General features: G+C 35.1%; 1 protein-coding gene across 7 annotated transcripts in view; it reads right to left on the bottom strand.

Moving 5' to 3' along the window:
* The window catches only part of SLC10A7 (solute carrier family 10 member 7), a 278,259-nt gene that overhangs the window by 172,174 nt on the left and 82,898 nt on the right, over nt 1-23,187 (bottom strand). For 4 of the 7 annotated variants that reach the window (XM_004456494.4, XM_023588241.2, XM_004456498.5 and 1 more), the window contains exon 5: nt 20,093-20,131. The exons of the other annotated variants lie outside the window; for them this stretch is intronic. In XM_004456494.4, the coding sequence (XP_004456551.1) occupies nt 20,093-20,131 (39 nt within the window). The remainder of the gene's footprint in view (nt 1-20,092; nt 20,132-23,187) is intronic. 7 annotated transcript variants of the gene reach the window in all.

Below are 23,187 nucleotides of genomic sequence, written 5' to 3'. Positions count from 1 at the left end.
TCAACTGAATTCAGTGATATGTATACAGCATGTGCATAGTATCTGGTGGTATGAAATGAGTTAAGAAAACCAAGTCAAAATAATAATAGGCCAGATCTAAATATCTTTGAAATGAGATACAAAAAAACTCTAGAAAAAGTATATGTGTGTAAATGGAGGAAAGGTGCAAAAAGGAGGCTTTATCCTGAATGTAGTAATTATCTTCCAATCATATATAATACTTCATAAGTTCTATGAAACATCAGTTTTTTTCTTTAATACTTGCATTTTGTAGAACATAATTTAGAGGCCTCACCATAGGATAAATTTCACAGGGCTCTGCTATGAAGACAATAATATTGATAAAAGCAAATTAAGTCTTATTTAACTTTTTTAAAAGAAAAATTATCTTTTGACAAGTAAATATTAATACTCAGTTTCAGTATATACATACATAAAGCTATATATATTTTACTTATACTTAAAAAGAACATTACAATACTTTTACCATGTATAAAAAATATAAATGAAAAGTCTAATAAATGAATTTCCAGAATTTTCATGTCAAATACACCTTTCTAGCAAAAATCTATGAACAATATCTAACCAGGTTTTCTTCTATGTATTATTTGTCCATTTTCAGATTACATCACATTTTGCCTAAAATAACATTACCCTATGCAAGGCACTAACAATATAACTCGTCATAATCTAAGCCTACTAAAGATTGCACATAGACAATCCGTAATAGTAAGATCCTCTTAGTCTGGAATAAACTTCACTAATATCCCAAATTATTCTTATTCTGCAAGGCATCTTCTGATAGTCCATCCCAACTGACAAACTTGAGCTAATCTTTTACATGTTCTTTCGTATATACTTATTACATTGTAATCTCTCTGATAGCAGGATCTATGCCTGCTTACATCTTTGTACTCCTATCAGCAGGTGTATTAAACCAATTATCTTTAAAGTATCTAATTAAACATGACCTTTTCTTAGTTTCTTAAACCTTATACCCAAAGCACAAGCAACAAAAGAAAATACAGATAAATAGGAATACCTCAAAATTAAATACTTTTGCACCGCAAAGGACTTTGTCAAAAGGGTGAAAAGGCAGTCAACTCAATGGGAGAAAACATTTGGTAACCACATATCCAATAAGGGTTTAATATCTATGATATATAAAGAGATGCTACAACTCTACAATTGAGTTCCTGCCTCCCACATGGGAGGTCCCAGGTTCAGTTCTGGTGCAGAAAACAGTGAACAGAAAACAAGGAGACATCAAGCAAAAACAATGAGCAGACAAGAAGAAGAAAAGAGCAGACATCAAGAAAAAACAATGAGCAGACAACAGGCAAAACCAACTAGCATACAAAGAGCAGAAACAAAAATGATCAGGAGGTAAATGTGGCTCAAGCAGTTGAGTACCCATCTCACACATGGGAGGTGCCAAGTTAAGTTCCCAGTGCCTCCAAAAGAAAAAACAAACAGACAATGAGCAAAAACAACAAGCAATGAGTGCAAACAATGAGCAAAAACAATGAGGAAACAGATGAAGGCACGATCTCAGAGGGGGAAAAAAAGACAAACCACCCTATTAAAAAAATGGGTAAAAGACTTAAAAAGACAACTGTCCAAAGAAGAAACGCAAATGGCAAAGAAACCCATGAAAAAAGGTTCAACATCACTAGCAAGTAGGAAAATGCAAATCAAAACTACAATGATACATCATTTTATACCTAATAGAATGGCCACTATTAAAAAGTAAGAAAACTACAAATTTTGGAGGGGATATGGAGATATAGGAACTCTTATTCACTGTTGGTGGGAATGTAGAATAGTATAGCTACGGTAGAACTGTTCGACAGTTCCTAAGGAAGTTGAATATAGATTTGCCATGTAACCTGACAATACTACTAGGTATTTACCCCGAAGAACTGAGAGCAGTGACACTAATAGACATATGCACACTAATGTTCACAGCAGTGTAATTCACTATAACCAAAAGTTGGAAAAAACCCAGGTATCCATCAACTGATGGGTGGATAAACAAATTGTGGTATATATACATGATAGATTATTATGCAACAATAAGAAGAAATGAAGTTGTGAAGCATATGAAAACATGGATAAACCTGGAGGACAACTGGAGTTGAGTGAAACAAACCAGACACAAAAAGAACAAGTACTGTATGATTGCGCTATAATGAACTAAATATATTATGTAAACTAGTGGAGTTAATAATTAGAATATAGGTCACCAGAAAATAGAATGAAAATAAGGAATGGAAAGCTGAGGGTTAATCTGTGCAAAATTGTTTAAAATGTTTGTAAAAAACTTTGGAAATGAATGGGAATGGTGAGAGCACATCATGCTGTTTGTGCTTAGTAGAGCTATTATATCAGTGTGACAGTGGTTGAAAGGGAAAGCCTCAAGACAGTTATATTACCTGAAGGAAAGCTAAAAAATATATCATGGGACGTATAGCATAATGAAATCTCACGTAAAATATGAATATGAGTTATATTGTATACATAAAACTGTTTTTACAAAATATAAATATGAAACTAGAGAAAAGGAAACAGAAGAGCAGATATGTACAGCAGGGGAAGCATAGAGAAATTAAGAGGTGATGAGTTTTGTTTGTTTTTGTTTTTTGTATTATTATTATTACTGGAATAATGAAAATGCTCTAAAAATTGAAGTGATAAATGCACAACTATGTGATTATACTGAATACCATTAATTATACACTTTGGATGGACTTATGCTTTATTAACATGTACTAATAAAATTGATTTGTTAAAAAAATGGAACAAAAAAGTATTTAAAAACAGAATAGACATCTGCTGTCACAGAAGAAAAAAAATTTGAACTTTTCTTATAAAAACTATTGTGCATAAAATATGGATTAATGTATATCTGAATATATATGCAAATACTTCAAGAAGTTCTTTCACAAGTCACAAAGCATGAAAAAATTTTACAAGTAAAAATATACACATATGGTTAAATGTCACCTTAAAACTCCATTTCCTAAACTACTTTTTTTTTCTCAAATTATAAGTTGCTGACAAGGAAGATAAATTATCCTAGCCTCCAAAGGGACTTTTCTTTGAAAGTAGATTCCTAGCTATAATTAACAAGTTATTTTCTCTTTACCCCTTTGTTTTCATCTTCCTTGAGTTCTGTAAGAGGTATCCTAGTCCCTATAGCATATAACTTAGACAAATTTAACTCAGAACATAAGTTAGACAAATGAAAACTAGGTTAACCAGTTAGCCTGGTTAAGATGGTTGGATAATTTTTAATAAATTACCATCACTAATCAAAATGTGCTGACTATCTGAATATAATTAACATAACTGAGTTATATATTTGAATGTGGTTAAAGGGGGAAATTTAGGTTGTATATATGATACTAGAATAAAGTAAAATAAAATAAATCTATGGAACTGCACAACACAATGAACCTTAAGTGAAACCATGGATTATAGTTAGTAGTTCAATTATAAAAATGTGCTTTCATAACAAATATGCCACACCATTGCAAAGTGTTATTAATAGGATAGTGTTAGAGTTTGAAATTCTTTTATGAATCCCAAAAAGGGAAAGATTATGTTTTTTAATTAGTCCATTCTTGTGGGTGTGCAATTTTTTTTTATTGGACTAAGTCAGGAGTAGGTCTGACTCAGGTTGAGTCTTTGCCCTCTGGCTGGGTCTGATATAAACAGAGACACAGAGATACACAGGAAAAGGGAGCTCTGCCATAGTTGACTCGACCATGCGAGAGAAAGGATTCCAGGTTTCTGCAAAAAGGCACAACTGTAGAAAGGCACAACTGCAGAAAGACAGAGAAGCCACAAGAAACTGACAGAGGAGGACCGGAAAGAGACAAGGCCTATGACTGGTTGCCCACTGCTGAGCTCCAAGGTAAGACCTCAGCAGAGTTTGGTAGCCACCTCTGCCACAGGGCTGGACACCAGGATTACGAGTAGCTGACTTTGGTGAGAAAGTATCTCTAATGGTGTCTTGATTTGGACATCTCATGGTCTTGGCATGGTAAGCTTTTACCCCAAATAAAATTCCCATTTTAAAAGCCAATCCCTTTCTTGTACTTTGCATCAGCAGTCCTGTGGCAAACTAAAACAGGGTGGTATTGAGATTACTGTGTTTTATACATGATTGTTCTGTAAATGCACCACTTTTCGGATTTTTTAAAATGTGCTGACTGGCCATGATTATATTATAGGATATCCTTTAATAGAGATGCCTTTTTCTAATTAATAGCAGAGAATCTGAAACAAAATTGTAATTAAAAAAACAAAAAACAAACAGTGAAGAAGAAAACCAGCCAAACAATGTTAATTCCAGCAATGATGAGCTTGGGACTAGTGATAGCTTTAACAGAGTAAATGGGAAAAGTAAAGAAGAATATAGTATAACTGTCATAAATCTAAATTTAGTCAAGTTATTCTGAAATACATTCTTCCAGGTTTTATGTTTAAATGTCCATTCTTTCATGCAATGGTGATAAAAATAGTAATTCTTATTTAGCAAAATAAAGAACTGCCAACATAAGGCATCTCCCAAAATTTCTTTCAAATTTTATCAGTGAAATCTAAGTGAAAGCCTCTACATTTCTCTGAATATATTTCATGATCTCAATTCATTTTTTCTCCTTAGTTTAAAAAGGCAGAATAAAAGAAGAGAAAAATTAACATGTAAATCTACCATTCTTTTGTAATCAAGAAATAGCCTTTTTTAGTGCTAATTCTAGTTCTTGAAAAGATTGAAAATATGTAGTGCTCTAAATTGGTGTACCGGAGCAGTTACTGATGAACTCTGAATGGCTTGGTGGGACGCTATCACAGATGAAGACATCACATATGTATTTCTCAGTTTGTGATAAGAAAATGTAATGAATTTTTCCCATTAAAAAAATCATATCTGATTTCTATACATCCTTTTCTTAGTATCTTAAAAATCTGTCTCTTCTTTTTTCCATTACATAGAGAAATACATCGTTCTCCAAAGCTCCTCCAAACAAGTCACATCTTTATTATTTTCTGTATCTCACTTAAAAAATATTAACCTCTGACAAGATGATGGAACAAGTCATACCATACCAAAGCAATATTCTGAATTATGAACCAGTCAAACACAAATGCAGAGGGCTGTAACATGATGCTTCTAAAGAAAGTACATTAGCTTTCATTTGCTGCCATATCATATTGCAAGGTCAAATTATCTGGTTGCTCATTACAAACTTGGGTTTTTTCTTTTATTTTCCCTCCCTCCCGCCCTCTCCCTCCTTTCCTTTCTATGCTTCCTCTCTCCCTCTCTCCCTCCCTCCCTCTTTCTTTTTTGGTCATTTCTATTAATTGCTTCTAATAATGCCTCTCAGACATGGGATTGATCTAGTTTTTATACATCATTGCACTGATTCTTTTATTTTTCGGACTTACTCATATTTTTAACTCTTCTCTAAGATACTGTACAGTTTCTTTTTCAGCACTGTCTGGAAACTCAGCTTTCACTTCAATTTAAATATATTAAATATTTCACCAATTGCCAAAGAATAAATCTGAATAATAAGAATGATAAAATACTCTCCTTTAATACAATTTTCTATAATGCCATATAATTTCAATCAGTTATTATACTTTCTCATTTATAATACTCTAGATATTTATATGTGTGTGATGATCACACTGGTAGCAATTTTTCCTGAAAAACTGTCTAATATTTTCAATCATTTATTGCAATGACAACTGTAAATGAGTTATAATCTATTACACAGGGATAATCGGCCCTAATCTACTTCTCAGTGGTTGTAATAAGAAGAAAATCTTACAAAGTTACATAATATCATATTTAGATGTGGGAAGTAGTTTTCACCCTCATATTAAATCAATACTGAGATTATAAAACAAATTTTTTTGATGCTGTAGCATATGTTTTATTGAAATGTAAAGGCTTACCGTTTAAAATCATTGTAACACAGTAAAGAAAACTTTGGTGGCTAGATGACCAATTAAAGTGATTTTTGTAAAAATAATTGAAAATATAATTGAAATAATTAACACATTTCTTGAATGCATACTATAAGCTACTTTACAATCTTAGCAATGTAAAGAGATTAAAATAAAAATAATATTTATTGGATGATTTCTATTTATTCATTCAACAAATATTTCTTTGAGTGATAATAATATGCCTGGTACTATAGGTGATATAGATAGAGCAGTGAACCAAACCAAATCAAACCAAACAAAAACAAAAACAAATATCTACCTTCATGGAACTTTCATAGAGGGAGATGGGCAATACACATAATAAATAAATAAACTATAATAAATTAGGAGATAGGTATTTTAGGAAAAAAAAAAAAGAGCAGGATAAATGGGACAGGAAATACTAAAGAAGAGAAAGAAAGTCAGAACTGAAATAGGATTATTTTCCTCTGTCCCTACACTAACCAGATACAATCTAGATGGAAAGTCATCCCGGAAGTTAAATAACCATAGGGGAAAACTGGAGGAATTGCTCTGGGGAAGACAGACTTCTGAGAGATGGATAGGATAATGGAAAGCATAGGAATAGGAAAAACAGAGAGGTGGGGGCAGGAAAGTACACCAAGTGTCAGAGGAGCAGAGAGGAGAAAAGCAAACCAACAGTTGATATGGAAATGAAAGGAGGACATTGGAGAAGGAGGTTAGGGGGCCATACTGGAAGAACCCCGAGTGGTCAGTTAGGTATAGGCATTTAGGAACGACTAAAGGCCCTGAGGCACAGTGTGGCATATAAAAGTAGTATGTGAAGATGTTTTATCTTACAAAAATGTACAAGATGGTGAGAAAGAAGACAGGATGCATTGCCTTGGGCTCCTGGAAATTACCAAAATCACAGTAATGTTAAAATAAACATTACACCTCATAAACGAATGGACAAATAAAATAAGCTTTCAAGAGAAAATCCAGGAAAATTTTGGAAAATAAGTACTTATAAGAGAATTGCCTGTATGATAAAAGCAAAACCACACAAATCCTCACCACTAGACCAAATACTATAATAAAATAAAACTATAAACATTAGAAATTTTAATTTAACTACTCTTCTTATTAGAAATATCTCAAAAAATAAAAATAAAAAATAAAAAGCTACCCAGGAAAAGTAAACAAGCATGTGGTTCCAACAAAAGAGAAAGAAAATGTATAAACTGTAAACTCAGAGTACAACCATCATTGGACATCTAGAATATTATACAATATTCATCTCATCAGTCTGGAGATGTGTGATGCTTTGACACTTGTTTCTAGTATAGCATGTTGACAAACTTAGGCTTTTTATCCCTTACCAGTTTGGCCTGTACTATTATAAAAAGTTAAAATCAAGTTAATAAATGGTCCTTTATTGGAAACTCTGTTACTAAAAGAGTTACTCACCTTAACTCACAATCCTCTGAATATGAACATTTTACTGTTAATTTGTGTGGATATTTGCAGATTAAATTGAGAGAGATCAAAATGAGACTTCTATAATTCTCGCTCACTCTTCTACGTACATCCTCATTTTACACTCTGAGCAAACAACTTTAAGTAATCATGTTAATGTCATGTGTAATATTCTAAGATAGAGAAACAAATTTTAACAGTCATGAATACTGATTCAATTAGTTTCAGGGACAAGCATATATACATCTACGTAGTTGTGAGAATAGCACCACAAAGCTGGACGTACATGAAAAATCCAGTAGCGGTAGCAAAAAAACAGAAATTGACTTCTTTAAGCAATGATAAAACAATCAGGCGAAGAATTTTCAAGTATTTTGAGTACTGTATTAGTCAGCCAAAGGGGTGCTGATGCAAAATACCAAAAATTGGTTGGTTTTTATAAAGGGTATTTATTTGGGATAGGAGCTTACAGATACCAGGCCATAAAGCATAAGTTACTTCCCTCACGAAAGTCTATTTTCACATGTTGGAGCAAGATGGCTGCCAATGTCTGAGAGGGTCCAGGTTTCCTGGGTTCCGTTCCTCCCTTCCAAGGTCTTGCTTCTTCCTGGACTCAGGGTTCCTCTCTTCCCAGGGCTTGCTTCTCTCTCCTGTGTGCTTACTTCCTGGGGCTCCAGTTTAAGCCTTCAGCATCAAACTCCTACATCAAAAACCCTCAACTCAGGGAAGCAGACTTGGCCCAATGGATAGGGCATCCGCCTATGGGAGGTCTGTGGTTCAAACCCTGGGCCTCCTTACCTGTGTGGAGCTGGCCCACGTACAGTGCCGATGCATGCAAGGAGTGCTGTGCCAGGCAAGGGTGCCCCCGCGTACGGGAGCCCTACGTGCAAGGAGTGCACCCCATAAGGAGAGCCACCCAGCGCGAAAGAAAGTGCAGCCTGCCCAAGAATGGCGCAGCATACACGGAGAGCTGACACAACAAGATGATGCAACAAAAAGAAACACAGATTCCCGGTGCCGCTGATAAGGATAGAAGTGGTCACAGAAGAACACACAGCGAATAGACACAGAGAGCAGACAACTGCTGGGGGGTGGGGGGGAGGGAAGGAAGGGGAGAGAAAAAGAAGAAACAAACCAAAAAAACCCTCAACCCTGTCCTTTGCCATGCCTTTTAATTGTGAGTCCCCACTCACCAAGGGGTGGGGACTCAATGCCCTAATGACATGGCCCAATCAAAGCCCAGGCATAACTCAATCATGCCCAGGTATAGACCAGATTACAAACATAATCCAATATCTATTTTTGGAATTCATAACCATATCAAACAGCTACAACTATGAAACAAAAAAATTATAATTGAATTTTTATCTGACATCATCATAGGGAAGGAATTTATGGAAAGGCGGTAGAAAAATCCATAAAAGCAAAGTTGGATAAATTTTACAGAATTAAAAACTTCAAACTTCTATAACCATAAGCAAAATAATGAACCTCAACCCATGCATTGTACCATATACAAAACTTAACTCAAATTGTTCACAGTCCTAAATGTAAAAATGAAAACTATAAAACATCTAGAAGAAAACATAGGAGAAAAAGCTCTGTGAATTTGGACTAAACAAATTTTGTGGTAGGATACAAAATGCTTGAACCATAAAGGAAAAACATAAATAAATTAGATTTAATCAAAATGTAAAGCTTCTGTTTTTTCAAAGGTACTGCTAAGAAAGACAAGCCACAGACTAGAAGAAAATATTTTCCCAATCATATTCGATAAATGGCAAGTGTCCAAATTATATTTAAAAACTCACAAACCAATTACAAGCAAATACCCCCCATAAAAAGTAGACAAAAGATTTGAATGGACATGCTACCAAAGAAGATATACATATGGTAAATAAGTGCATGAAAAGATATTCAACATCATAACCATTAGGGAAATGCAACTTAAAGCTAAAATGACACATTGTTACAAACCTATTAGAATGGCTAAAGTAAAAAATACTGCTAACACCAAGTACTGCCAAGGATATGGAGCTCCTGGACCCCTCATACATTCCTATTAGGAATGTAAAATTTTACAACTACTTTGGAAAACAGTTTGGCAAATAAATAAAAATAAAGGTATCTGGCATTTGTTAAAGGGTAATAAAATAACTTCAGTCAATTGGCTAGTTCTACACCAGTAGATTTCTTTAAATGGTAATGAAATCATTGCTTTAAAAAATCCATCATTATTAAAATTTTTTTAAAAACTTGCCTCAGCCTCCACAAAATTAGATTTGTAAGTTGCTAGTCATTCCTATAATTAAATCTATGTCACAAATTTGCAAGAAAAATGGTCTCTGTGACTAATGCATTTACTTGCTACACAAGTCCTGTCAGACAGCATAGAGTATTATTATGCTGCTTAAATGGAGTAGGTTAGGGTTCTATACATTTTTTTTAAGTAACAAAGATAATTTTTTTTATGATGATTGTACTACAGTTAAGAGTTTGTTTTAGAAAAAAAATCAAAACACAGCTGTTACAGGGTTTTAGTAACATTATAGTCAACTTATAACTCTACAAATGTATGTTTGACATTTTGGCACACATGCACACTGCCTTTTCTGGGCAGATGTGAGGCAGAAAATAGGCTAGTGAAAAGTACACGAATGCATTCAAGTTGTCAGAGCTCCTAAATGAGAGTTTCCTCATTTGATTTCCTGGAATGGTTTTTATCCACATCTTTGATGAAGTGATTGAAAAATGACAACAGAGCACAGTACTCCGAAGTGTAAGAAGCATAAAAGTAAAATGATTTAAATGATGCATGGACAGAAAACTTGTGATTAAACTTATTCTCTTTTCAAATCTTTTGCAGTCCTTCAGGTTATAAGAAGGGAAAGTTCCCAGTTTGGTACTGTGGTAATGTCTCTTTATCAAAAAGAGGGTAGATGGCAGACTCAGAGTCTTGCATGGGCAGCAGAGATTAGTTAGAAATTAATACCAGTTTCCTCTCACTTGATTTCATTTAAATTACCTTCTATTCATGACAAGGTGTTTTCTATTTGCAGTGTTGATGTAAAGTTTCAGTTTAAATGACATTTAAAGGTGGGTCTATTTAATTTAATCATACAAATAATATACTTACATGGAAAAACCATAAAGGTGCTTAAAATTTGGAAACACTGCATTAAAGGCAATTCTTAATTTCCCCCTTTCTTAAATCTTTTATTACTTATTATTTTTAATATATTTATGTTCTGTGCATTTGTTACAGTATCTAGAGAAGTGCCTTGAACCTAACAGATTCTGAGAACATGTGATAATTTTATACCCTATTTTTAAAAATTTTCTGCCACACTGCTAATTAAACCAAGGGTATGTTTTAAGGAAAAGTAGCCTATTTTCAGCAATCCAGCCTGTATAATGTTCATTTGCCCAAAGAGGTGATCAAATAAAATGCATGACACAATGATGAGCTCCAATAAACCTTGAAACCTGTTTCCAGTTGTCTTGATGAAGTAAAGCCGAGGCTTGGACATTTTAAATCTTGGATTTATTGAGTCTTTAACAGATAAAGGATGAACTTGAAATAGCAAGTACTGCTTAAAAATTGTTTGTTTTGTCTAGAATTCACCTCTTCTAGAATTTAAGCTTGATAAAAATAAAAATCTATTTTATAAACAAGTCATGAACTTTTCGAGAACCCAAGATTCCAAGTGAATAATTTGAACTGATTAAGATAAAAGCAAACTAAGAACAAAACAAAATAAAAACAGCATAGTCTTCATTACTGCACAAAACAGGATATTCCATAAACATAAAGTAAATTTAAAAAATTCACAGCATACATTTAGGTGGAAGAAATTACTTTAACATGTCTTGTTTGGTGCCATCCTTAACCTCTTTGTTAATATCTGAGATTCTTGTTCTAATTGTTAAAAAGCAAAAACTTGCCCAGAGTTGCACAGCAATCAAAAAGTAACAAAGTTAATGGGCTTCTACTTTGACCATTCTTAGTGTGGCTGAGTGTATTTTTTTTTTTGTACAAGAAAGGAAGAATAAAAGGGGGTTATAAACATACATTACAAGTTATTAAAACATAACATTTGTATTTGGGATTTCTTTTCTTTCAGCAACTACTATAACATCAGTTAACTATTCAAATTTTTCCACAAAGCCAGGCAATAATGAGGGATTATTCAAAATAAAGAAAGGGACAGAAGAGTAAAGAAGGAAAAATAGGGAAGCAGATGTGGTTCAAGCAATTGAGCTCCCGCCTACCACATGGGGGGGGGGGCGGTGTCCCAGGTTTGGTTTCCAGGTCCTCCTGGAGAAGACAAGCAAGACAGTGAGCTGGCACGACAGGCAGTTGCAGCAAACTAACACAACAAGATGATGCAACAAGGAGACACAAAGAGTAAAGACAATGAGAAATACAACAAAGCAGGGAGCTGAGGAGGCTCAAGTGATTGAGTGCCTCTCTTCCACATGGAAGGTCCCAGGTTTGGTCCCCAGTGCCTCCTAAGGAGAAGGTAAGCAGACACAGAAAGCACACAGTGAATGGACACAGGGAGCAGATAGCGAGTGCAAAACAAGGACAAGAGTGATAAATAAAAATAAATCTTAAAAAAAAAAGAAGGAAAAATATCTGCTGGCTGGTTCTTCAGTTCCAAGAAAAGAGTCCCTTTTAACCACTGGTTCTCTTGGAATAACTTCTGCTAGTTCAACAATGACTATTGTAAAAGGCAATTATGTGAAAGAAATCCATTTCTTGGCACTTGAAAAAATAAACAGTGAATTCTATAGATCTTTTTATAGACTAGGTATTATAAATTCACAAAGATGATTTAACTTTGCTTAAGACTCTCTGCTGCTGTTTCAGAAATTTTTACCTCTTTGTTGCCGTGAATTGCTGTAATGTTGTATGACATAGTTATTGAAACTCATTTTGGCATAATCAACTCTGGCACTCACTAGGGTTTCCTTTGAAGATTCAAAGTTACCAAAAATAATAAAATAGGCTGAGTTGTCTAAAAAGAAAATGTTCTATCTTTTTCCTTTTAAACTTTAACCTATAATGATGGGAGACATGGAGATGAATTCAGCCACCAAACCAGAAGAACTGACCGTCTAGCAAATCATGTTGTATGAGTTTTAATTTCGGAAATTTTCCTTTGACACAGTTGAATCTTTTCAAATTAAACAAAGGATTTTTAAATGAAAATTTTCAAAAAGTTGCCAATATCTAAAATGAAAAAACACCTCTCTTCTGATGTGGAAGCACACATGTGACAGTTGGACTTGAAAGACATTGTTCTACATAGAAATACATATACACACACATATAAATTCGGATGGCATTTTAGTTATTCAGGGTGGTAGACTATCAAATTTTATTAAAAGCTTATCAAGAGGGAAATCTCAAATCAGTTATTATGCTTCACAATTATTGTAAACTGAACAATTTAAATGAGAGGAGGAGATAATGACATTAACTTCTTAACTTAAAGTAATCCTCTGTGGCATGATTTTAAAATATTCTCTTGTTCTGAAATTTATGTAAATTGAATTCATCTATCATGAGTTATTACCAGTCTAGCTACATTTTTTAAAAAGTTTTCTGTAACAATTAGTTCTCAAAAATGCTGTGTTTTAATTAGACCTGGGACATTATTAAAATAGCTATAAATATGTACAATATTTTATTTGGTATACCCAGATGCCTGAAAATCAGCAAGAAAGCCCTCAGTTATTTCTTCAAAAACTCTCCTAATCAAAGCTTTTCATTCAAAGTTTTAAGGCAATCTGAAGTTTAAAATATCCTTTGCAGAATACATTATGTAAATACAAAAGGAGTGGTCATTCATAATCAGATAATCATTGGATCTGCATATTTTAGAGATCGCTGAACTGAGTCAGAGGGAACCAATTTCTTCATTTTATGGAGACCATAGACATAAAAAATATATAATAAAATTCACAGCAGATCTAAATTTTAGCTCAGTTATTTCTACCATGTCATATCAGCAATTTATGTAGATGACCCCATTTAATCCTCATCACAACACTATAGTTTAGGTTCTATTATTACCCCATTTTATATACAGCCAATTCTCATTGTTCACAGATTTTATATTTGCCAAATTGCTTAAATTTATTTGTAACCCCCAAAGCAATATTCACAGTGTTTCAGTCATTTGTGGACATGGGCAGAGTGGCAAAAAAATTTGAGTCACCTCATGCACACATTCCCAGCTGAGAGAGAACAAGGCAATACTCTGCCTTCTATTTCAGCTCTCATACTATAAGCAAGTATTATTTTTGCAGTATTTTTAGTGTCACATATTTTGCATTTTTGTGCTTTTTGTTGGTGATTTTGCTATTTAAATTGCCCACAACTGTAGTGCTGAAATGCTGTCTAGTATTCCTAAGCACAAGGCGGCTGTGATGTGCCTTATAGAAAAAACTCATGTGTTAGGTAAGCTTTGTTCAAACATGAGTTATAGTGATGTTGGTCATGAGTTCAAGGCTAATGAACCAATAGTATATATTAAACAAGGCATCTTTAAACAGAACACATTAAACAAGGTTATGTATTGATTGGTTGTGAAAACTGTTGTGACCAGAGGCTCGCAGGAACTAATTTTGTGTTTTCCCTAAGAAAAACAATTCTGTCTTCATTAATTTAATGTCCACAGCAACATATATAACATAGCTACCATGAATAATGAGAATCAACTACATCAGAAATGTTATATTGTTAGGCTAATTGACTAAGGATTCAAAGCCCAGGCAGTCTGACTCCATAAACTATCCTACGACCCATAATCCAGATTTTAAGGATAAGTGGATATTTTCCCTTTACAAAGAAAATTACCAAGTAACTGTAACAAGTACCACCCTTTAAGAATAACAAAATAAAACATAAATGTTATATTTCTGAATTGAAATTTAAGGCCAATGGTTTTTTATATACTTTCCCTCCTCTAAAATAAGTCTTCTTCCCAAACTCAACTCAAGAAACAACTTCTTCCTGAAGCCTTCCCACATCAATCAACTGAGATTAATCTTTCTTCAAATTCTTGACAATTGTTGTACATCATGTGCAGAGAGCTGCCTCTTAATATTTATTCTCTCCTTCTTCCTTAGTAACAGAAGTCCCATTTTTAGCTCTTTGTACATTGCCATTCAAATAAAGGACACATTTTCCAACCTTTCCAGTAGTTACTTGTGGTCAGATAACCGAGTTCCGCAATATGATGTAATGGCAAGTATGGTTTGGGAATTCCAGGAATGCTTTTAGGAGAGCTAGTTTATGCTTTCCCAAGTCATACCTTCCTATCCAGATATTCTGACTGCAGCTCCAGAAGCTATCTTGGACCATGAGATAATCTTGAGGAAAAAAGCTGCATACTGGGATGGTGGAAGAAGAATCTTCCAGATGTACTTTACATGAGAGAGAAAGAAACCTTTATTTTGTATAAGCCACTGTTATTTGGGGTTTTCCTGTTAAATACCCTGAACCTAATTCTGATATAGTTCAGATCCATACATATTTTATATATAATCTAAAATTTCTTGTAACTATGGTGAAGAGGGAAAAAGGAAATAAAATTATTTCTCTAATGATACTAGGGAAAAATATCCCCAATCATAATTTTCATTCCCATACCCATTCTAGAAATTTTCAACTTAGGGGAGAATAAAAAAGGAAGGAAAGAAAAAAAATGGTAAAAGACATTTCTGTCTCCATGCTGTTGCTCCTACCATTTTATCATCTTTCTTCCCTACTAGCTAAATACTACCCATCCTCCAAGGTCCAGCTCAGAGAAATTGTTTTTTTAATGACGTTTGAATTCAATAAGTATATTACCCATGCCATTTATTTGACAAAAATATATCATCTAGTAATGTCTTTGTTCTGCTCATTAACTTTTTTTAAATTTCAAAAATGAATTTATATATGTCTTTTTATATTTAGTATTAAGTACAAAATCTTTTCAAATTCAGTTATAGGTATGGTCTCTTCTGGGGAAAAATTTCATTCCATCTCTGGACCTGTAAAACTAAGAACAAGTTATCTGCATCCAATATACAAAGGAATGAGAGTTATAAAGTAAACATTCCCCTTTCCACTAGGAGAAATAGGAAGGAAAACAGGGGTCACAGGTCCCAAAAGTTCTGAAACCCTGCACAACATACTACATTACATTTCAAGGTCTGAGTGTCATCTCTAGAAAGATGCTTTGTCCTCAGGGCCTGATAGACTGGCAGCTCCACCCTTTGAAAGTGCTTGCCCAGCAGCCATGCTCAAGGCTCCATGCTCATCAAGCATCTGGGTAGAGGCAGAAATGTAGGCTCCACTGACAGAGAACACTGGGGTGATGGCCAGGCTCTCAACAATTCCTGAGAGTAGACTACGGCCTGGGAGAAAACTGGCATGGAGGCCAGACTCTCTGCAACCTCTAGGGTACAGGTTCAAGTCCCCAAGGATAGAAGGGTGGGGACCAGACTCTGCAATCCCCACGTAATAGACTCCACCCTTTCTGAAGACTGGGGTGGCAGCACTCTTCCTGACAATGGGGCAGAAGGCTCACTCTCTTGAAGTGCTGGGGCACACACATCCTTTCCACACATCAGAGGGCTTCTTCTCTGGGCCCAAGAAGATGTCTTCAGTCAAGAACTCAGCTTCCATGGTTCTGCCTTTGAAATAATTTTTCCTTCAATCTGTCCCATTTAGGGCAGGATGGCAGTGGTTCCATTCATACAGAGCTCACAATAACCTTGTCAGTTTCACATGCAGTATATAGGGTTCCCAAGTGTGAGAGAATAGGACCTGCCATAGATCCTTTCTGGGTAACTGCACCTCAAATCTTGACTTTTACTGAAACAGCAGATAAGTTCCATGTTCAGTTAAATCCTTATCTGAAGCACTATTCTCTGGGAACTTGTTTTTCAGGAGCTCAGAATTTTCCAAGACATCACTTTCTGGTTTCTCTGTGCCCAGAAGTTCAGTTCTCAATTTATCCCTTTCCTCTTGCTTTTTTTAAAAAAAAATTATTTATTTATTTCTCTCCCCTTTCCCCCCCAACCCCCACCCCAGTTGTCTGCTATCTGTGTCCACCCGCTTCGTCTTCTTCCCTGTCCACTTCTGTTGTTGTCAGCGGCACTGGGAATCTGTTTTCTTCTCGTTGCGTCATCCTGCTGCATCAGCTCCTGGTGTGGGCGGCGCCATTCTTGGACAGGCTGCACTTTCTTTCACGCTAGGTGGCTCTCCTTATGGGGTGCACTCCCTGCGTGTGGGGCTCCCCTACGCGGGGGACACCCTGCATGGCACGGCATTCCTTGCGCGCATCAGCACTGAGCATGGGCCAGCTCCACACGGGTCAAGGAAACCCAGGGTTTGAACCGCGGACCTTCCATGTGGTAGACGGATGCCCCAACCACTGGGCCAAGTCCGCTTCCCTCCTCTTACATTTTGGTATTAGCTGCAAGGAGAAGCCAGGCTGCACTTTCCATATTTAGTTTGGAAATCTCCTCAGCTAAATATACAAGCTTATCACTTTCAAATTCTGCCTTCCATCCAACATCAGAATATACTTTTGTCAGTTGTTTGCCACTTTAAAGCAAGGGTCACCTCTCTTCCCATTTGCAATGATACATTTATCATTTCTGTATAAGGCCTCGTTAGAAGCACCCTTCACATCCAAATTTCATCAGCAGGCTTGCATCTCCTACCCTCTGGTTTATTGGCTTACCCTGGCCACTTAACAGGGAGGTGAAGAAGGTCAACCACGACACCAAGGAGCCAAGAGTGCCTACAACTGCAAGCAGGAGAACTGCATGCATCATCCATGTGGAATCTAAGCCCCCCTCTCAATATAGAAGAGGAGTGGACATAACCATTCCAGGGTTCACAGGATGGAGGAATAGAGTATGGATTAGAGTGGACTTACCGATATTCTATTATGAAACTATTGTGATTAGTAATGGAAGAAATTGTAGCATTGATATGGAGAAAGTGGCCACGGTAGGTGCTGAGGGTAGGAAGAGGGAAGAAGAGATAAAATGGGGGGGCATTTTCAGGACTTGGAGTTGTCCTGGGTGGTACTGCAGGGATAAATACTGGACATTGGATGTCCTGCCATGGCCCACTGGGTGGACTGGGGGAGAGTGTAAGCTACAATGTAAACCATTATCCACATGATGCAGCAGTGCTCTAAAAATGCATTCACCAGGGAAGTGGATTTGGCTCAATGGATAGAGCATCTGCCTACCACATGGGAGGTCCAGGGTTCAAACCCAGGGCCTCCTGACCCATGTGGTGAAGCTGGTCCACGTGCAGTGCTGATGCACGCAAGGAGTGCTGTGCCATACAGGGGTGTCCCCTGTGTAGGGGAGCCCCACACGCAAGGAGTGTGCCCTATAAGGAAAGCTGTCCCACAGGAAAAAAGTGCAGCCTGCCCAGGAGTAGGGCCGCATACATGGAGAGCTGACACAGCAAGATGATGCAACAAAAAAGAGATGCAGTTTCCTAGTACCACTGACAAGAATACAAGCGGACCCAGAAGAAGACAGAGCAAATGGACACAGAGAACAGACAACTGGAGCGGGGGAAGGGGAGAGAAATAAACAGAAAATCTTAAAAAAAAAATGTATTCACTAAATATGATGAATGTGCCACACCAATGAAAAAGGTTGTTGATGTGGGAGGAGTGGGATGGGGGGGGTGGGGGTTATATAGGGACCTCTTATATTTTTTTAATATAACATTTAAAAAAAAATAAAAAGAAAAAAAAATAAAGCAATCTAGGCTTTTTCTCTCAAGCACCTCACAATTCTTTGAGAATCTACTCCCTACCCATTTATAAAACCATTCCCACATTTTTGGTATTCTGCTTGTTAACTTTTACACTGCATTTCGTTTTCTGTGTGTCATCTCCACAATATGGTAGGACCCAAGTCAAACAAATTTTTACCCTATACTACTACAAGAAAATTACCCCTGTGGGTCAGAGGATAAATACTTTTGACTGATTAACTGAATTAAGTTAAGGAAAAGGAGAGAGAAAAAGAGCAGAAGACTAAGAAATGAGGAGTCACAGATTCTTAGAAGTGAAAGCGCGTAATAAAAATCCAAAAGAATCTTAGGACAAGTTTCTTCACCTCCTTGGTCTTTATCAAATAATTCAACCTGCTAGAACAAACATCAGGATATGTTCATATGGTCAGTGCAAAGCTCAACTGTACTCCATAAGCTCATCTTCCAACTAAAGAACAGTGTATTTTGCTTCAATTGCTCAGATAATTTCCTCAACTTTATCTTTTCAACTAGTCTTGACATTTTAAAGAGTAAGAAACCAGTTTAGGAAACTATGTTTTGATAGTAGATATGTCTGACTTCCAAAACACATACAAAAACTGCCTTCCAACAAGATACTATTTTGCAGATATTAATGTATCAAAAAAATTGTGGCAAAACATAGAAAATAACATTTGCACACATGATATAATGACAACAAAATATTATTGAGTCTAAAATCAGTAGCCCAAGAAATCAAATACACCTCTCTTCTAAAACAATAATAATACAGCAAAGGGAAATGTATTATAATTACATTTTTAAAAAACAGGACACACTGCAAGCATGTATTTTGCAGAAGCTGCACCTTTTAAATCTCCAAAACACCATGTGACACAAAAGTTTTGTAGCACTATATAGAATTAACACTGCATAACAATATGTTTAAAAACTTCACCTACATTTAAATATATACAATAAGTGACAAATGAGCATTTTCAACAAAGATCACTGATATTTTACCTAGACTAATGAGCCAGTTTATAACTCACTGATTTTATTCTCATGTCTGGTAATGAGTTATGTACTCAAAAATATAATACTCTAATTTATTTTCAAGAATTTAACTAAGTTTTTTTTTAGTGTATATATAAAAATCTTAAATTATCAGAAATTTTAGTTTCTTTCTCATTCTTTCCTGAAATAAATCAAGTCTTTGCTATATTATCTATTTAAAAATAGTGATTAAAAATGTTAAAATATTATTGGTCTTACAATTATATTTGAACTACTTTTGAATCTGTTTACATATACTTTACAGTTCAAACTTCCAAATATATTATCTTTTCTTATGAATTACTCATTAGTTATTTCTACCTTTCAAATTTTTTTTCACATAGGTATCTCAGAAGTACCCAAGACAGTAGCTTCATTGACAGTGAAATGTACAAAATAAATGACATGTCAACAAGTAAATTAGCATTCCTTTCTGACCAGATGGGTCATGTTTCCTTTTCAAAATCCTTGGTCCCATGATACAAAATAAAAATAATCTAAAAGACCTCATTAAATGATCAATATATTGATATAACCTCTATAACGAGACACGTAGTGTTTTAATTGATTCTGTGAATCCATTAGATGGAATATTAAACCCAAGCCTCTAAATTATATTGTAAGAGAACATTCGCTTTATTCAGTAACTAATTTTCATCAGGGTATTGAAGATGACACATGAAACATTTAAGAACTTTTATATTTAACCAACTAGTAAAAGAAGTCCAGTTTTTATTAAATCTTTCACATAAACAACATCACAACGAAAGTTACAATAGATAGGTTAAGTCGTTTACTTACCAAAAAACTTCCAAAGGCTGAATTAAATATCGCAGCTGCCTATAGAGAAAATAAATGGGGGAAAAAAACTCACTGAAAGTAAGCAGGAATAGCAAAGATTAGCATTCTCCCTTTCCCTTCTATTCAAAACCTCAAAACATTGACTCTATAAAGCAAAGTTAGTTGCTGCCTACAAAAATTGCCAGTGGCCTGTAGTTTACTAAGATAGATGAGTTGCAGCTTAGAAATTCATAAATAATGGGTCTGAAAAGCAGGCAGCAAAGGCTTGCTGTAGAGGCTTTAAATCTGTATGACACTACCAAAAAAACATCACCAATATCGAAACCTCGTTATTGATTTTGCTATCAGACTCCGAACAGTGAGGTTGACTTATTCATCCAAAAAAGCATATTCCTGGGAGAGGGAAAAACAGAAAAGCAGGACAAACATTAAATACTGTCTATCAGTGAAAATAAGTTCTATTAGCTATAAGCTCAAGGTGAGATCTGTTGTTCCCACACACCACACATGAACAATGCTGTTAAGATCATGGAATTTATTTGCTATACTGTTATTTCTAAAGTAGAAACAAACAAGCAAAACTTCAATTTGATGTTTATAATTCAAAGAAGAAATATTTGACTTTGTGCTTACCTAAATATCCAGGGAATACATAGTAGATGTAATATAGCTTTTAACTTTAAATCAATCATTATATTCCTTGAAGCTACTCCTGAATCCTGAAAGCTTCTCACATTACCCAAAAAGGATAAAAACTTGTATAACATCCAATTTGATGAAAGAAGAGAGGAAAAAAACTATGAAAAGATAAAAGAAGAGAGGGAGAAAATGTATTTACATGTCCTGTAGATTCATAGCAGAATTAAATTAATTATCATGGACATTATCAGCCACATTGCAGTAAGAAGAGGATGTCAGTTTAGTAAGTTTGAATAAAGTCCAAAGCCAAGCTAAGAGGCTATAGCTGAAATGCCTTCTGCTCCAGAAGAGGATGCAATGAAAATGAATGGGTAATGAGATCCTTGGCTCCTGAGAGCTTAGCTCTCCTATTCAAGTTCATAATTAATTCAAAGCTTTGATAATTTCATTAGATTTCTCCTTTGCTGGCCCTATCAATAAAAGATGGCACTGGACCACAGTTCCTCTGTGGCATAAACCTAGGCACAGGCACAGACCAGGGAAACCTTTGCTTCCTGACAGGGACAATGGCATATGGTGTTCCGTGTTGAGCAGGGAACAGAGGGAAAAAAAAAAAAAATTCAGCTAAATAAAACATCACAGAAGACAACTGTAAACTATACCAACATATTTAGCATATCTTTCTGGTATCCCATTATGGAAGATTCCAGGAAAGCACTTTATATATGGAGTAAAAATAAAGGAAAGAGTATAAAATTAATGTGTTGTAGTGAGATCAACAGGAAACATTGCCTTCTTTCCCACAAAAATGCACTTTCCTCACAAATAAGTTTTATTTCATGACCCTGTTTGTGTTTCACGTGGCTTTATCTCTCTTTCTAGTTGCCAACAGATTTCTGGTACTTTGCATCAGCACCCCTTTGGCTCACCAATACAGAATTTGGTACCAGAGAGTGGGGTCATGCTTTTGCAATTACCGAAATGCTGGAATTAGGTACGGGTCATATTTATTTTCCATTTTGTTCTATCTGTCCTGTTTTGCTTTCTTTTAACATGTTATTTCAATATTTCAATAAGAGTTACCTGGGAAGGGAGATGTTGAGCCATTTATTGTTTGCTTTTGGAATCCCTTTGTGTTAAAAATATAATAAATATTTTATTTTAAAATAAACGTAAGATCCCAATTCCCACTTTAAATGTTGGTGAAATATTTTGCTTGTCTCACATGCTGCAGTTGGGCACCCTCTGAATAACACATCATCATGCTGGCTATAAGAAGCCCCAGGATGAATAGATTGCATCCTGTGGAGCATCTATAGTATGTCAACTTTTGGTTTCAAAAAAAACCCAAAAACCCCAGAATTATTTTATTATTCAAACAAAAATGGCTATATTGAATATATACTTCATGTGCTTAGATCCAGCATAAGCTGGACCCTTTGGGTTATGTCACTAGATTCTCTTGGGATTTGATTGTCCCCTCTTCTGCCTTTTAATAGCACTTCATTTGTTATGACCTCCTTTGCCAAAAAGCAATTTCAAAACCCATTCCTCCCCCTAGAATGCCCATTACAACTAAGAGTTTTGTCTAATTTGTTCATGGTTTTATCCTCAGTATCAAGAACAAGACTGGGCATATAGTAGACCCTCAATAAATATTATTTAATCCAACAATGAATAAATGAATACTTCTTGTTCCAACTGAATGTTCAGCACAGTAATATTTTCATTAATAACTCATGAATTCCATCTGCAAAGTATATTACTTGGTGTAATAACATTTGACAGATAATTAGATCAATGCCAACTGAAAAGAATCTATATTGAGGTGGTTTTTAATACTGAGTGGAATGGTTTCTTTACATTAAACATTTTAAGATAATATATTGCTTTTGGTATAAGCCCAATTTTACTCACTATCTAATATTTTGCTAATGTTTCATTATATATTGTATAGCATGTCTTCATTAAATTATTTTGAAAAATCAAGCAAGTTCAATAATGAATTGATTTCTTCACAGCTGACATGGAATTATTTGAAATAAAAAAGGTAAAATTTTTAAAAATAAAAAGGAAAACAATGGGGAAAGAAAGTACTCTAACTCATAAAAGCAAGCCCTTCTATTGCTGAATACCTTTAAACCCTGTGAAGTTTCATCTCACAATAAACCTGAAACATACACTTTTCCATATCTGCCATGTACTGATGCACTAATTTCCATGACCCTAGAGTTAACATAAATATGACAATTCCCTTTTTTAGATAACTGTTCTTCAAATACCATTAGTAAGTCCTAACCAAGTCTTCCTTATGACATTTTATTTAAATTTTTCATAATGCTAGCTGAACATTCCCCTTTTACCTCTCCCCACGAGTCTACTAAATTTTTTAAAAAATCATTAACACTAGGTATAAACAATGTATTGAGAGGTAATTTTATGAAACTTCTGACTTT

Source organism: Dasypus novemcinctus, chromosome 1, assembly GCF_030445035.2.
Source record: "Dasypus novemcinctus isolate mDasNov1 chromosome 1, mDasNov1.1.hap2, whole genome shotgun sequence".
NCBI classification, from domain to species: Eukaryota; Metazoa; Chordata; class Mammalia; order Cingulata; family Dasypodidae; genus Dasypus; species Dasypus novemcinctus.
The sequence above is the reverse complement of the archived record's forward strand: the minus strand, read 5'-3'. Positions and strand labels throughout refer to the sequence as shown.